The sequence below is a fragment of the Cydia fagiglandana genome, chromosome Z, assembly GCF_963556715.1.
Source record: "Cydia fagiglandana chromosome Z, ilCydFagi1.1, whole genome shotgun sequence".
In the NCBI taxonomy this organism is placed as follows: Eukaryota; Metazoa; Arthropoda; class Insecta; order Lepidoptera; family Tortricidae; genus Cydia; species Cydia fagiglandana.
This window is the reverse complement of record NC_085959.1, coordinates 4865380-4882663: the sequence shown is the minus strand read 5'-3', so window position 1 is coordinate 4882663 and position 17284 is coordinate 4865380. Positions and strand designations below refer to the sequence as shown.

At 37.7% G+C, this 17284-nt stretch overlaps 1 protein-coding gene and 1 long non-coding RNA gene across 2 annotated transcripts in view; both read right to left on the bottom strand.

Annotated features, from left to right (window-relative positions):
• Positions 1-3835, bottom strand: part of LOC134678770 (SET and MYND domain-containing protein 4-like) — a 38195-nt gene extending 34360 nt beyond the window's left edge. Inside the window, exons 1-3 of the mRNA XM_063537469.1 lie at positions 3441-3835; positions 2283-2541; positions 1583-1763 (exon numbers count right to left, since the gene is read on the bottom strand). Of these exons, the coding sequence (XP_063393539.1) occupies positions 1583-1763; positions 2283-2541; positions 3441-3598 (598 nt within the window). The 5' untranslated portion in view covers positions 3599-3835. The remainder of the gene's footprint in view (positions 1-1582; positions 1764-2282; positions 2542-3440) is intronic.
• LOC134678788 (uncharacterized) overlaps positions 1-13788 on the bottom strand; it is a 48148-nt gene extending 34360 nt beyond the window's left edge. The window contains exon 1 of the long non-coding RNA XR_010100244.1: positions 13662-13788. This is a non-coding gene — a long non-coding RNA (uncharacterized LOC134678788). The remainder of the gene's footprint in view (positions 1-13661) is intronic.
• Positions 13789-17284: the final 3496 nt, after the last annotated feature.

Genomic DNA, 17284 nt, shown 5'->3' with positions numbered 1-17284 from the left:
AAATTAAGGTTTTTCATGAATTTTGACCGTTTTTAACATTGTTAGTGCCAGTGTGCACTAGGAAAGGTCTCGAAGTTAGTTTCGTTCATGTGTACGGCATCATGAATAGTTAATTAAGATAACAGAATATGTATTTTATCAAAGAGAATTGAATTTAATAGAGAGGTAAAGTCTAAGAAAAAAACGTTCCCCTTAGTTTGACATCCAAGACAGATGGCGCTGTACCGCGCCATATGTTTTGCGGTCACTGTATTGTCAAACGTCAACTTTTGACAATCAGAGTTACCGCAAAATGTATGAATCTGTACAGCGCCATCTCGTTTACCTGTCAAATTTGAAGCACGAGATTGTCTTAGATTTTACGCATCTTACTCTATCAATGTATCTTTGATTTTGTCGATAAACAATGTAAAATGATGACGACCGGTCTGGCCTAGTGGGTAGTGACCCTGCCTGCTAAGCCGATGGTCCTGGGTTCGAATCCCAGTAAGGGCATTTATTTGTGTGATATACACTAATATTTGTTCCTGAGTCATGGGTGTTTTCTATGTATATAAGTATGTATTTATCTATATAAGTATGTTTATCGTTGCCTAGCACCCATAGTACAAGCTTTGCTTAGTTTGGGGCTAGGTTGATCTGTGTAAGACGTCCACCAATATTTATTTATTTATTTCTTCTTCTTCCTGCCCTTAGTCCCAACTTCATTTGGGGTCGGGCCTTCTTGTGCGTTTGCGCCAGGCCGGTCTGTCCTGGGTTGTCAACAATGGGATATTCTGAGTTTTTAGGTCCCTTTCGACAGTGTACCACCAAGTGGCGGGCGGTCTGCCTCTGCCTCTTGATCGCTGCGTGCTAATGTTCAGCACTGTTTTTACGGAGTAGCTATCGTCTCGCCTCATGACGTGCCCGTACCATCTTAGTCGCCCCTCCTTGACCTTCTCGGCTATTGGTGCAACTTTGAAGGAACCTCTTACATATTCGTTTCGTACTTTATCCAAGCGCGTCACGCCTCCTGCCCAGCGGAGCATTTTCATCTCTGCTGTGTGTAGCTTTTGTTCGTGCTTCTTCAAAGTTGCCCAGCATTCGGAACCGTATGTCATGGTAGGTCTGACGGCCGCCTTATATACTTTTCCCTTAGTTAATATTTATTTATTTATTTATTAATAAAAAAAATACAAAAAAGTACTGGTTTAATCTTGAATTAAATTCACAGCGAAATATCAATTTCGACTTTGACCACCTGTCGTGAAAAAAATTACTAGAAAAGTAATGAGCAAATAACGTCAAAAAATTGAGCATCTTATGCAGATTCAAAAATGGTATAACACATGTACCTTTCTGCAATAAAATAGGAGTTATTATCATCTGTCGAAAGCCTCATAATCATGCAACAGGGCCCTAGGGCCGCCCCGCACTAGCGTCTCCCGAGCGCCGGCGTCTAGTCAACTCTATGGCTGGTGCTCGACGCAACGTGGGCGCAGCGACGCCATTTTCCATGACTTTGACTAGACTGACGCTCAAAAGACGCTAGTGTGAGGTGACCATTAGCGTCTAAGAGCCAATTTAAAAAGATAATGCTCACCAGTACTAGCCGGGGACAGTCTGAGCTCCGCCGCATGGGCCCTGGCTTCGTCCAGCGCGGCCAAGGCCTTGGTCCGGGCCCGGAGCTCTGCGTGGCAGTCCGCGCGCCGGAGCAGCAGCTTATGACGCTGCTCGCGCGGGTACCCGTGCGACAGGGCTAGGGATATGTCGGAGAGGCATTCCTGGAAGATAATACTAGTTTAATTATACATTTAAGACCGAGGAAATTGGGTCTCATTATGGGTTGATATTTTTTTAATAATAAATAAATAAATATTATAGGACATTTTTTACACAAATTGACTAAGCCCCACGGTAAGCTCAAGAAGGCTTGTGTTGTGGGTACTCAGACAACAATATATATAATATATAAATACTTAAATACATAGAAAACAACCATGACTCAGGAACAAATATCTGTATCATCAAACAAATAAATGCCCTTACCAGGATTCGAACCCGGGACCATCGGCTTCATAGGCAGGGTCACTACCCACTAGGCCAGACCGGTCGCCGAATGTAGTTATGATATGAAAGCATTCTTTCTGCTAAGTTTGTGCAAAGTAAACATAGTCAGAGTCTACACATATTTATTATATATTATAACAAGTTCATTTCAAGTCAAAAACTGAGTGAAGTCCTATAGGTAGACTATAACGACGTACGTAGGTAAGATAAGTAACCGAATTGATTCCCATTACCTTAAACTTCTTCATCCTGAGCAGCGCTGCAGACCTATTAGCCAGAGCGAGAGGGAACATATCTCCATCCTGTGTCGCATACAGCACACTCTTGTTATAGCACTCGTAGCTGTCCAGCAGCAGACTGGCTCTGAACTTCTCGTTGCCCCGCTGCCGCCACAGCAGGGATACAGAGTCGCATTTGAGGGCAGTGTCCGAGTCACTGGTCTTACAGGCGTAGGTTGCGCGCATTTGGCTGAGCCAGTGGAGAAGGATTTTTCTGTTGAATAAAACATAAGGATAATGTTGCACTCGTAATGATATAATTTACAAAATTTTCTCGTCACTATTTAAAGAACTTACAAAAAAAACTATAAATTTGCATTAGCTCTAAATATAAAAATCACTAAAACTTGTATCATGGGAATTTATTAATTCTGTATACTTAGGATTTGTAATAAGTTTCAGTGTAATTCTGATAGTAAAAAAATGAATAGGCAAAGTTGGGGACAGGTGGAAAAGTTAGGATATTTTAGAATTCATATTTTATTACAGTATAACCTCTCAACTATAGTCCAATACTGTAAATATGGTCCACAAGTTCAAAAGGAAGTTAAATGTTAATACCAATGTTCCTTTTGGTTTATTCCAAGTTTTTTCTTCCATTTATAAACATATCTTGCTTTCGAACTACAAAAGACACACCTCAACAAAAAAATTAAGTTAATTTCGGACCATAGTTGGGAGCTTAGGACTATAGTTGGGAGGTTTTACGGTACAGTAAAATAAAAGTAAAGTTTGATGGATACTTATCAATTTCTGAGTAAAATATTTTTTTTAAATATACATATTACTTTTGGGCAATATAGGGCAGAAACGGTGAAGTTTCCACGGTTTTCCTCCGTTGCCAACAGTTGTTTTCAATGAATTGCAACATTGATAGCGGGGCTTGGCTATCGGTTACTAAAAATATTTTTTCTTCGGATGTGCATGTCACATCAAGTCACATATAAACTTGACAAACTTCACTTGGTTTTGCTCTACTTATAGTTAAAACCAAAGAAAACTCATAAGAATTATAATATGTATCAGATTACGACAAGACTAAAAGAGAGGTTACTGTGAAAACGAAAATCTCGCGTTATTTCTACTTGTTTGCAGAATTATTTATAAACTAACCCCACTCCTTCATTCTTCAAGAAGTAGTTCATCGTGTCCACTTCGCAGTCACATGTTCTGTCTATCTTCTTTTCTTCAGAAGACAACAGAAGGAGAAGGATTTCCCACTGTTTCGATACATCTTTCGGTATTTCCATACTACTGTTCGTTCCACTCATTTTGTAAAAATTAGGCACTATTACTAGATCTATACTTAACGAACACTATTTTCTCACTATATTGTTGGTTTGTATTGCATATTTTACATACAATTCTTAAGCTAACAGTTTGAAATATTCAATAATCCAAGTGTTATTATTTGTCGATCTACTGTGTAACACTACCTATATACATAGGCGTTGCTTATGCGAAAACTTTAAGCTAAAACGTACCTACTTATTTTGGTCGGGTTTATTGATTTGACACAAAGAACTGCGTTTCTCTACTCGCAAGGTGCGGTGCACTTAAAATGTAAAGATCATCGACATGGCACACTGAAGGTCTACCGCGCAAATCGATATTTTGTTATCTAAGCTCTCTATCGCACGAATGCAGAAGAGAGATAGAGAGGCAGATAACGAACTTTCGAGTTTCGCCACTCAGACCAACCACCAACCTCTTTATCTTCCAATCTCTTTAACAAAAGCATGTCCAATGGTAATAAAACTAATAAAGGCACTACCGGTATAGTCGCACCAATAAAAGTCTAGTAGCATCATACTGTCTTAAAGATTACGTCTAAGCGAGCTGTCACTGTGACCACTTTTGTTTAGTGTACGATTGTACGATTAACAATGTGGAAACACCTTGCTGTAGCCATGTCGATAAAGTCTATCGACATTTCTTGCAATTTTAATTTTACTTCAAAGGTTTAACGATACCTAAAATGAACAAAAACGCTTTTATTCTTTATTGTGGTTATCAGGTCACAATTTTATCGTCAAGTTCAGATATTTAATTAAAATACATAAATACCTACTAAAATATGTGTTCCGCAATAATAGAATTATTTTATTATATTATAATATATTATTAGCATGCCAAATTGGCGTTTGCGTCCGCACGTCCTGATTCGACCGGGCAATTTAATCAGATTGGTGAAATATACCGGGTGTGGCCTGAGGGTCTACCGCGAACCACGTTCGACGTGTTGCCTCTCTGTCGCACTTGTAAATTCGTACGTAAGAGTGACAGGGAGGCGTGGTTCGCGGTAAGCCCTCTGTAACACGAGCAAATATGTAATTAAAACATAGATTGTATTTCTCAACCGGTGACACTTATGTTCAACAACTTTTAAAAATTATGTTTTTAGACTCGCTATTTTTCATATAAAATTAATATTATCTTCAATGGACGCCATTGCCACGCCATATCATTGTGATTGACGTTGCTTGTCACGCCTTAAACATAATAAAATTCGCAATCATTGCGTCTTAGAATAAACTTTAAACTGTATTAAAAATCAAACCACAAGTTATTTTTAAAAGTCGCTGAACAAATTAATGTTGGCCAGTATGAGGAGTTCAGCCTACAGTTTAATTTTTTGATCATATTACAGGCCACATCCGGTATATTGACTAGTCGTGGATACGCCTTAACCGCCTCACAAGCTTAGACAGACACAAAATACCAGTTAGCCACCATTCGCACGACAGCTTTTTTAACGCGCGTTAAAAAAGCGTTTGAATGATACAAATGTGCGTCAAGCAAATCTTGTCAGTAGCAATGTAAAGCAAACTAAAGTAGGGCAACACTCAAATAGTAGTATTGCGCTAAGAAAAGCAGCAATGTACAATGTACATCGAAACAAAACTTTTTTTTCCGCTGAGCGCGCCCTGTTACGTACGTCAATTCAAATTGTTACTCGTGGATTCTCTATTGAAAATGTTTGAAATTGTTATTAAATGGTATGGACGGACAATTTAAAAGCGGTGTGTGGTGAATTTGAAGATCTCAAAATAAAATTAGAAGTGGAATATGCCGTTAAACAAGAATGTAATGAATAAAATCATTGCTTCAGCAGATAGATGTCCTATTGGATATTAATATTTTATTAGATTTATCAGTTGGAACTGTAGGCATTGTAGGCACCTTATCTTTGATTAAGCACAATTTTATTTAATAAATAAATAAATAAATAAATATTATAGGACATTCTTACACAGATTGACTAAGTCCCACAGTAAGCTCAAGAAGGCTTGTGTTGTGGGTACTCAGACAACGATATATATAATATACAAATACTTAAATACATAGAAAACACCCATGACTCAGGAACAAATATCTGTATCATCATACAAATAAATGTCCTTACTGGGATTCGAACCCAGGACCATCGGCTTCGCAGGCAGGGTCACTACCCACTAGGCCAGACGACCGGTCGTCATTTATAATATATTGGTATTTAATGGTGACACAGCAGAAATATCTCTTGAAATAGAATCGATTCAGAATGTAAACAAAGATGACGGCTGTCATTCGCGATCCACATTCCACAGATAAAACACAGATGACACGCGATTTTCGAATTATTCGAACACAAGTGTTGCTAACCCGCGATTTTTCAAATTTGCCGCCGTTTGCTACTGACAAGATTTGCTTGACCCAGTTTATATGTATTCACACGACAGAGGTGGCGCTTTTTATCAGACGTTGTTGGATTTTCGACTTTAAGACTTGGTCGTTAAGTCGAATTTAGAGTGCGGACAGATTCAAGCGCTTTTTTAATGCGCGTTGAAAAGGCTGTCGTGCGAGTGGGGCCTTACGGAAAGAAGTTGATAAGTACATATATACTTAGTTAAGGTTCTACGGTTAAGGTCAGGTGGAGTAAGAGAGAAATAGTTTATTTTGCTAGGGGCTAGAGAAAAGGGGTAGACTCTGACTACGCTAACTTAAAACTTTGCATAAACTTGGCAGTAAGACTGTTGACAGTGATGGTTCCCATACATTCCACGACTCTTCTCTTTCCGCACAGAGGGGCTACCGCGAAAACCGAAATTCGCAAATTGCGGGGATCTTTGCCTTTTACTCCAATGAAGGCGTAATTAGAGTGCGGAGAAAAATGCCCGCAATTTCGATTTTCACGGTTATAGCCCAGACTCTATCAATATCATCATATTAACCGAAGAGATATCCACTGGTGAATAAAGTACCCATCTCCCAAGAAACACATCTTTAAGAACTCTCATTTCAACAAGAGGATTTGAACTTTAGTATTACGGGCTTTCACTTAAGATCCCATCAACGTGCACACTAGCGCCACTACTAAATAATCGTGATTATTTAACGATAAATTTTTAATTATTTTTATTTATTTTGGTTCGTGACTTTATGACCTCTAGAGAGCGCTGTGTTCATTTTTTTGTGACTTTATATAGCCTATAACCAGCGGACGATTAAGAAGATCGTTTGTCAAATTATAATGTGTACTTTAGAAGTTATGAGGGAACAGATGAAGACACATACATACATACATACCCACAACCCACATACACTCCGGTCCGGTCAAAATAATAACCCTCCTTTTGCGTTGCCGCGTAGTATGGTAAAAAAACCGGGCAAGTGCGAGCCGGACTCGCGCACGAAGGGTTCCGTACCATAATGCAGAAAAAAAACGGAAAAAAAATGCAAAAAAAAAACGGTCACCCATCCAAGTACTGACCACGCCCGACGTTGCTTAACTTTGGTCAAAAATCACGTTTGTTGTATGGGAGCCCCACATACATCTTTATTTTATAATGTTTTTAGTATTTGTTGTTATAGCGGCAACAGAAATACATCATCTGTGAAAATTTCAATTGTCTAGCTATTACGGTTCGTGAGATACAGCTTGGTAACAGACGGACGGACGGACGGATAGCGAAGTCTTAATAATAGGGTCCCGTTTTACCCTTTGGGTACGGAACCCTAAAAAGGGGCCGCTGCCGCTGTCATGTGCATTCTCACCTCTGGTGTTGCATATATTGCAGCTTACCATCAAAATATTCCCGATTCGTCTGACCGTTTGCTCATTTGCCTCATATCATTGAAAAGTCCCTAGTTGCTAAACTCAACCACATTACCAGCCCATTTACTTGACCGTCAATCAATAAGGATTCTGATTGTCACGTAAACATTGATTACTAACACGAATGGAACCTACCTTATCCGACTCGGTGCCACTTTAGAACTATCTTTATTCAAAACCATTAACCCTTATCAGGTTTGCTAACCTAATCTACCTTTAAAAAGAAAGCGCTACTTCTGTATTTGACCGCTGTATTTAGATCCCACAATGTTTAAAAACTGCATGCTTGGGGATCAAGAGTTATTTGGTTGCTGTGGATGCGCTGAGGATAAATAGTTTCATGCATGCATACCTTTACCATATAGTGGACAAAGCTACTATGGCCATCAGAAAATAATGTTTTTCTTTTAGATATTCAACTCTATTCCATTACAATAGCGTAGTTAAATGATGCATAATATTAATTGGGCTGTAATTCTCTTGCCAAGACTTTTTCAATTGACATTCGAATATAAACTTTAACAATTCTGTTATAGGATTGGTGTGAGGTGCAAAAGTATCTTTGCCATATTTTCAAAATGGTGGACGGATTGTCATGGAATCCTTTTACGATTATGGTAGTGTTATCAGTATTGTATTGGTGGTAATCATTATGTGGGTGAGTTTCTACGATATGTATTCGTAGGTTTCATAGGTACCTATAAGGTTAGGGTGGTATAAATTATTTAGTATTTATTCTACTTAGGTACTAAAGACTTTGAGTCTTCTGTAAAAATAAACTGCACCTACTGTCGTATCTACTATTTTTGAGAGTATAATAATTATATACTTAGAATCTTAATATTATTTTTTCTACAGAACTTAATAACATGTATTTAATATATTTATATAACACCGTTTTAAGAAATACGAATGGGAGAGTTAAATAGGGTAGGAATATATATAGTTATAGTAACAGCACCAGTCATGGGACATTTAAGAGGAAATTTGGAGTATTTATGATATTTCCCTTATACATGTAAATGGTCTACCGCTTAGCGTGTTAAAAGATGAAAGTCCTATCCGTCTTTCATGTTTTAGGCGTGTTGTACCAAAGATACTGCAATTAGTTTCCACACATTTAACAAATTAAAACTATGCTTTTTTTCTCCAGTCATGGACACCAAAGCTCCAGTAATAGGCCCCCGGTAATGGACGTGGACCCAGTAATGGGCCCCCTATAATGGACATTGCTCTATCAGTATAAAATATTGAAATGGGGAATAAGTTACGGCAAAAAAAACAATTTTTGGTATAAGCTTTTATCGTTGAATGTATTTTTCTTTCCACAGCCAATTATTATTGTATTAGATCCATCGAGACAATTCTAATATACCCAAACACAATTAGTTAGGGATTATTGCGATAAAGTTCCCACGGCCACCTCCTGTCTCCATCATCAGATTAGGTCCATGTTATCATAATATTGCATTATCATTCGATTTGCATACTTAATTACATACTTACACAAAATTTCAACTGAATCGGAAATCTAAAAGTGGCTCAAATTCAGCTACCAAGATTGGACCCACACTAACTAACAGGGCAAGTTAAATAAAAGTTTAGAAAAACGATATTAATTTATCTTAAGTCCGAGAATACCTCCTGATTGACATATTTCGTAACTACATTTTACTTCTGTATTGTTTAAACATGAAATTATGGCATGGCAAGCATCATTCTGTCAATTGTCCCATCATAGGAGGTACGCAGTTTTACAGCTCCTATAATGGGATTGGGCCAAATACCACTATTTTTTTACATCTGTGGAGTCACAACATAGGTGTGTTGTATACCTTATCTCATGGTAAATGCAATTAACAAAACACATTCTAGTTTTCATCAAGTATTAATTAATTAAAATTTAATAAATTAACTCACCTCTCTTAGCGAAGTTGTTAAGAATTCGTAGTGGTATTTTTTTTCAGTGACACGACAACTTTTGGGTTGACGCAAATTTCTTAAAAAGCAACCAAATTTAATGAAACTTCAAACTGAAACAGCTCTAGGACTCTTATTTATGATAATATACAGCCAGTGTTTATAAACTACTTTTAGATACTTATTTTAGAGGAATTATGTTTTTTTGTCCCATTACTGGTTCCACGTCCATTATAGGGTCTACTACTATATATATATAAAAGACAGGCCTGGGGACTTATTTACTTAGATAATACCAAATAATACCTTTCAAAATTGTTGGCCGAGTCTTTCTTCGGAGGCTCAAATCTTCTTGGGTTGCATTATAATATTTATCATTTTTGAAAAGCCTCAGTAAAAGACTAGACTCGTGACTCAAAAGAAACAGAGGTTTTTTGAGCGCGAAACGAGTTTAGTTCGCGAAACAGTAGGTGGGTAGTGTAGGTGTTTGTTAATTGTTGTTATCTCGTTTTCTTAATTAGGGTTCCGTACCCAAAGGGTAAAACGGGACCCTATTACTAAGACTTCGCTGTCCGTCCGTCCGTCTGTCCGTCTGTCTGTCACCAGGCTGTATCTCACGAACCGTGATAGCTAGACAGTTGAAATTTTCACAGATGATGTATTTCTGTTGCCGCTATAACAACAAATACTAAAAACAGAATAAAATAAAGATTTAAGTGGGGCTCCCATACAGCAAACGTGATTTTTGACCAAAGTTGAGCAACGTCGGGCGTGGTCAGTATCTGGATGGGTGACCGTTTTCTTTTTGCATTTTTCCCGTTTTTTTTTGCTTTATGGTACGGAACCCTTCGTGCGCGAGTCCGACTCGCACTTGCCCGGTTTTATTTTTTCCTTTCTACCAATATTCTAAGAGCAAAGATACTGGTTCAAATCAGCGTTGGACCCTTCATTCGCAATGACGCGGCAGCTGCAGCACCTACCGCGAACCACGTTAGACGTGTTGCCTCTCTGTTGCACTTGCAAATTCGTACGTAAGTGTGACAGGGAGGCAACACGTCGAACGCGGCAGGAGAGGCAGGTAGAGAAAGTCCGACGCGCCCCACTGCCCCTCTTGCTGCGTCGTAACTTGTAATAAAGCGTAAAACACGTAAACGTAAACGTGAGCTTTTGCTAAATTATCATTCATTTCCTTCATTTGTTTATTTATTTGTATCCATGAATACACCTTTAGGCAGTCCAATATACCATAGGCACATACTAAATGAATCCCTATGGCGTGTGGTATAAGATAGAATTGACATTATAGTCATTAATCCAGTAACTTTGTCGAATTTTCTAAACTGGCTCTTTTGCGTCAAATCCGGTAGTTCTGATTTTTTTTGCAGATTTATTACTTCGAGCGCCGAACGCAACTTTGTCAAATATTGAAAAACCCGCGAAAATTTCGGTTTTCTTGTTGATTTGGGCGATTATAACCTTAAAGGACTAGTTTTTGATTCAAGTGTGTGAGTGCCTTCTCAGGGCGTTTTAAAGTGGACTAGATTGGCTACAGCACGAGACTAGAATTGTCTCTATAGAAGGTACATTTAATAGTTTCCGAGATAAAGCCTTTCAATGTTTATAATTTTTTTCATCGCACTCGCTCAGTAAATGTGGAATTGCAAGCGGGCGTAGCGGGAGTTATAGAAAAATCGTTCTCCCTAGGGAGTTATGAAGTTTCTAGTGCCATAATTAATAGTTTTTTGTCTTTATACTTAATTTTTGTATCGCAAGTGTGATGAAAAACTCGGGGCGTAATAATATTGCTAACTCGAGTCTATAAATCGCTCAGGCAAGCCGTCGCGATTTAACTTACTCTCGTTTGCAATATTCAACTTACGCCCCATGTTGCACAATGTAGGTACTATTTCGAACTTGTACATATATATCTCGCTTGCACTAATATGCGAGTACGAGCGTGATACATAGAAAGTACCTAAGGTACGTTCACGATAGCGTTAGTATGTCAGTGCCAAACTGTTGGTAGCCACACTTCAGAGACTCAAACGTCGAAAAAAGGGTAGAATTGTGGAAGTAAACAGATGTCCTAATTTATTTTACTTTAGTTACATTGTTTTGTACACAGAAATGAGTGAAAAAACAACAGTTTTATTTTATAGAGCGTCTCTAATAATGGAAACCAATCGAATTAGACCATTTCATCGCTTAGGGCTTTGGCACCGCCATTTTAATTCCGACTGCCATACAAACAGGGGGCCTACGGCGATCTTAGAAAATAGAAATTTGGTTAATACCTGCCTATATTATACCGGGTGTGGCCTGTAACACGAGCAAATAATTAAAACATAAATTGTATTACTCCTCAAATGGTGACACTTTTGTTCTACAACTTTTAAAAATTATGAAGTATTTTGACTCTCTATTTTTCATACAAAATAAATATTATCTTCAATGGACGCCATCGCCACGCCATATCATTGTGATTGAAGTTGATTGTCACGCCTTAAACATAACAAAATTCGCAATAAATTGCGTCTTAGAGTAAACTTTAAAGTGTATTAAAAATCAAACTACAAGTTAATTTTAAAAGTCGCTGAACAAATGTTGGTCAGTATGAGGAGTACAGCCTACAGTTTAATTTTTTGCTCATATTACAGGCCACACCCGGTATATGGACCGATTTGTTGTCGATTTGTTTTTCTTTATTCTTTAGATTTCGATAAAATTTGGTGTAAGTAGGTAGGTGTAGTAGAGTTCACCATTCTGTACAGTGCTGCTGTATATATATATATATTGTATATAATCGCAATTTCACCGTATGTCTTAAAGAATCTGCCTGAGTAACGAAAACAAATGTAATTTACGTATTTTCTCGCGGGTTCGTACCTGGTGCAAAGGCTGGCCATCGCTATCCAACGTGGTAACGCGGCAAGTATGATGGGCACCTTTGCACCCAGTACAGCCCGCGGAGGTATTTTAGATTAAAATATTTTAATATTTAGATATATTTCAGTTACTTTTGTATGATAATTTATGTACCATTAACCTTTTGTATAATAAATAAATATATATTTTTATTTACGTAACTCATCGTTAATTTTATATATATTTTTATGGGACAATGTCTTATTTCGTATATATACCAACCAAAATGAGCTTTTCAATCCAACCAAACTTAATCATTGTATGGGAGCCCTAATTAAATCTTTATTTTATCCTGTTTTTAGTATTTGTTGTTATAGTGGCAACAGAAATACATCATCTGTGAAAATTTCAACTATCTATCACTATCACTGTTCGTGAGATACAGCCTGGTGACAGACGGACGGATGGACAGCAGAGTCTTAGTAATAGGGTCCCGTTTTACCTTTTAGGTACGGAATCCTAAAAACAGACACAGAAAGACGGACATGGTGAAACTAATTGTTCCTATATAATACTTACTTTAAGCTCTCGCGTTTTGTACACATATTTAATTACACACAACGACTAAACGTCGGAATTGAATGTACCTACCTACTTAAAAATAATGAAATTACTTATTGTATAATTAAATAATTGTTCCTAGTTGACTACCTACTCGTACAGCACCCTAAAAAGTGTCCCATAATTTCCACCATTTTTCGTTCCTCCCATTTCGTTACCGTCATACAAATTCTATGAAAAACGGTAACGGAATGGATATAAAAACCTTGGGTTTTGATGTCTTAGGTGTCTTAACCTTGTAAGACCCAATATACAAAAATTATCCAATTTTTAATTTGTTCTATAGATAAATAGGAACGAATTTTGTTTGTTTTAAAAAGTGATGAAACAATAGTTATTTGTTTTACAAGGGGGCAAAGTTGTTGTTTAACCGCTCCTGCTAATATTGATACCTGAGCAAGCGAAAGACTCCAAAATTGGAGTCTTTCGCTTGCTCAGAGTTCGAAAAATGGAATCTTGAGCGTTGCAAGGGTTTCAAAGCACGAGGGTTAAACAATATTTGCCCCCGAGTGAAACACAACATTTTTCACCACACCAACCCGAAGCAAATATTTTAAAATATCTAACAGAATCAAATCAAATCCAAATTAATGTTATTAAATATTTACCATCCAAAATCATCATTTTGTCTATTCTAACAGTACAGCGAAAACAACTCAAAATATGCTATTGATTACTTTGCCTCACTTGTGAATAAAATGCAACTTTGCTATTCGTTTTTAAAGTGCAATGTACCTAAGCCTTTCCGAGCTGGTGTGGGAAAAATACTTAAGTTAATGCTATTTTAGGTATTTGGTTTATGGAATTTGATTAAAACGGAGTGTAACTACATTGCGATCATGGTATAATAATATACTCCGCCTGGTACTCTCTTCCCGTTTTTTCTAGGTCACCTGACTGACACAAGCCTACGTCATCATGCGACAGCGCTATATGATAATGTGCGATAGCGCTATATATAGCGGCCATGTTATTGTGACGTAGGCGTGTGTCACTCTGGGAAGAGAAGACCATGTTTTATTAGACTATGATTGCGATGTACATTGGGCTTGGATATATCCTCTAGTGTTTAAGTTTATAGCTTGTATAGCTGCCGTGTTTAAGTTTATAGCTTGTATAGCTGCCGTTTTCGCGACGATCGTCAACAAGACTTAATTTCATACTATTGATCGCAAATCAGTGCTGCTTTCTACGAGAATCGATCTGTCGCGCGTCGCGCCCGCCCCGCGGGTTGCTTGTGCAACTGAAGCCCTCTCAATTTTGCTTTTTAGGGTTCCGTACCCAAAGGGTAAAACGGGACCCTATTACTAAAACTCCGTCCGTCCGTCTGTCACCAGGCTGTATCTCACGAACCGTTATAGCTAGATAGTTGAAATTTTCACAGATGATGTATTTCTGTTGCCGCTATAACAACAAATACTAAAAATAGAATAAAATAAAGATTTAAGTGGGGCTCCCATACTACAAACGTGATTTTTGACCGAAGTTAAGCAACGTCGGGCTGGGTCAGTACTAGGATGGGTGACCGTTTTTTTGCATTATGGTACGGATCCCTTCGTGCGCGAGTCCGACTCGCACTTGCCCGGTTTTTTTTTAGTTTTGAGGGCTCGAGGAGTTACTTCACACATTTTATGGTTACCTCATCATTAAAAAAAAGGTATGATGTCATAATATGGATAAAAGGTATGTTCGGATCAAGCTAACACTGCGTACATTTGCATTGACAAACTGTAGCTATGTCATCATTAATACCAAATTTCGATGAAAAAACGGATGTTTAAGATTATACAATCACATTGTTCTATTCGCCTGCGCAAAGTTAGCTTAGGGCCGATACAGACGGACTGCACGCCAACTGCAGTCGGGTTGCAGTCCTGTACCGGCCCTTAGACAGAGTCTAAGTGCTAATGCTAATTAGCACTTAAGACTCTGTCATCGTATACTTTTCACTACGGGCGCTATGGGAGTTCCCGACACAAATGCCTGCAGAATATCTGGGGAGACCGAGATATACAATATACCGGGTGGGGCCTGTAACATGAACAAATAATTAAAATATAAATTGTACTCCTCAAACGGTGACACTTTTGTTCAACAACTTTTAAAAATTATGAAGTATTTAGATTCCATATTTTTCATACAAAATAAATATTATCTTCAATGGACGCCATCGCCACGCCATATCATTGTGATTGACGTTGCTTGTCAAGCCTTAAACATAACAAAATTCGCAATACATTGCGTCTTTGAATAACCTTTAAAGTGTATTAAAAATCAAACTACAAGTTATTTTTAAAAGTCGTTGAACAAATGTTGACCAGTATGAGGAGTACAGCCTACAGTTACATTTTTTGCTCATATTACAGGCCACACCCGGTATGTTAGTTTATATGTAAGGTTTTCAGATATTTAATAGGTATATGTAATTAAGTAATAGAATGTGATTGTAAAGACAGCTTTAGAAAGCAAAGGGTTGTCGTACGACCACAGATAATATAATGACTTGAATTTTGACAACCCTAAATAGCCGAAAGAGATAGTACCATACATAAGAAAGGGACAGCGTGATTCGTCCCTGAATCGCCGTCAAACTTCGGTTTTGTACGGCATAGTGCTATTATTATTCTGTGACAGTTTCTTTTCTGTACGGCATAGTACTATTATTATTCTGTGACAGTTTCTTTTCTGTACGGCATAGTACTATCATTATTCTGTGACAGTTTCTTTTCTGTACGGCATAGTACTATTATTATTCTGTGACAGTTTCTTTTCTGTACGGCATAGTACCATCATTATTCTGTGACAGTTTCTTTTCTGTACGGCATAGTACTATTATTATTCTGTGACAGTTTCTTTTCTGTACGGCATAGTACTACAGTGGAACCTGGATAATTGCAATCTCAAGGGACCGGCCAGTTTTTGTCAATTAACCAGGTTTTTCATTTAAGCAGGTCGTGTCAATTAACGAGGCTCAAAAAATCGTTGTGTCAATTATAGAGGTTTTCATTAATAGAGGTTGCGTTCTGACAAATTTCTTTTATGGAGGTGCAAATAACCATTTAAAGTAGATTTACACGCTTACGTTCTGGGTTTCTGGTCTATATATTGCTTTTGTCAATACTTGCACTTTTACACTACATTAATTACCACTTTATTTTCTTATCATTTGGGTTCAAAAAAATCCCTTGAATTGTAGAAGAAAGTTTTATTAGAATGTAAAAAGCATACTTTGTTTTTTATTGATCAAAACTATTTCACCTACTACAGGCTGTGATAGATACCAAATAAATTGAATTCTGGATAGAGATATAAATAAAATGATCATTGCTATTAAAAAATTGTTTCTGCTGTCTACAACTACATTATTTCAATTACAGAGGTAATAAGTAAGACTCGTTTCAATAATAGAGGTAAAAACAAGAACAAAAATAACGGATTTTTTTAGCACAGTGTCAATTATAGAGGTCTTAAGTTGCGATGTGGTCAATTACAGAGGCAAAATTACGAAAAGCAATAAAATCTGAATTGCAATTATAGAGGTTCCAAAATTTCAATTATAGAGGCCTTTTGGTCTCAAGGGACCGGGACCGGACTTTTGATTGCAATTATTGAGGTTTTCCATTTATACAGGTGCCAATTAACCAGGTTTCACTGTATCATTATTATGTGACAGTTTCTTTTCTGTACGGCATAGTACTATTATTATTCTGTGACAGTTTCTTTTCTGTACGGCATAGTACCTACTATTATTATTCTGTGACAGTTTCTTTTCTGTACGGCATAGTACTATTATTATTCTGTGACAGTTTCTTTTCTGTACGGCATAGTACTATTATTATTCTGCGACTGAACATTAATCAATGTGTAAAAATAAAAAGGCGCCGGCCTGAAGGACACACTTATCACACGGCCAGACTTCCCATTACTGACTTTACCTAATTATGTTCAATTTTATTTAATTTGTATAGTAGAAAATAGTATTTTATGCAATAGGTAATCAAATGTCCCTTTTCAAATCTCGTATACCTTACATTAGGCCACAAATACGATCGGTACTCGATTGCAAAGCTTTTTATCATATGACAATTGCATAAAATACCAACTATTAACTGTTATATATTTTTATATTTCTCTGCCCACTGAGGTTTCAAACAGTACCCATAAAGGATGTCTCACGCTAGACCGGGCCGTGCCCGGGCCGAGGCGTCCGACATGTCATTTTCTATGACGGCTGATCGGTGATCAGTTCGATCAGGTGGTGCTTATTTCCATAGAAAACGAAGCACCGGAATCTCTGGCCCGGCTCCGGCCCGGTCTAGCGTGAGTCATCCTTAACGATTCGTGCACCGCACGGATTGGAACCCGTGCCCCAGTGACCCAGTACGCCGCATCGCGTATTCGGCGCGCGATCGAACGTGCGCATATGTAGTGACACATGCGTGTTGCCCTATAA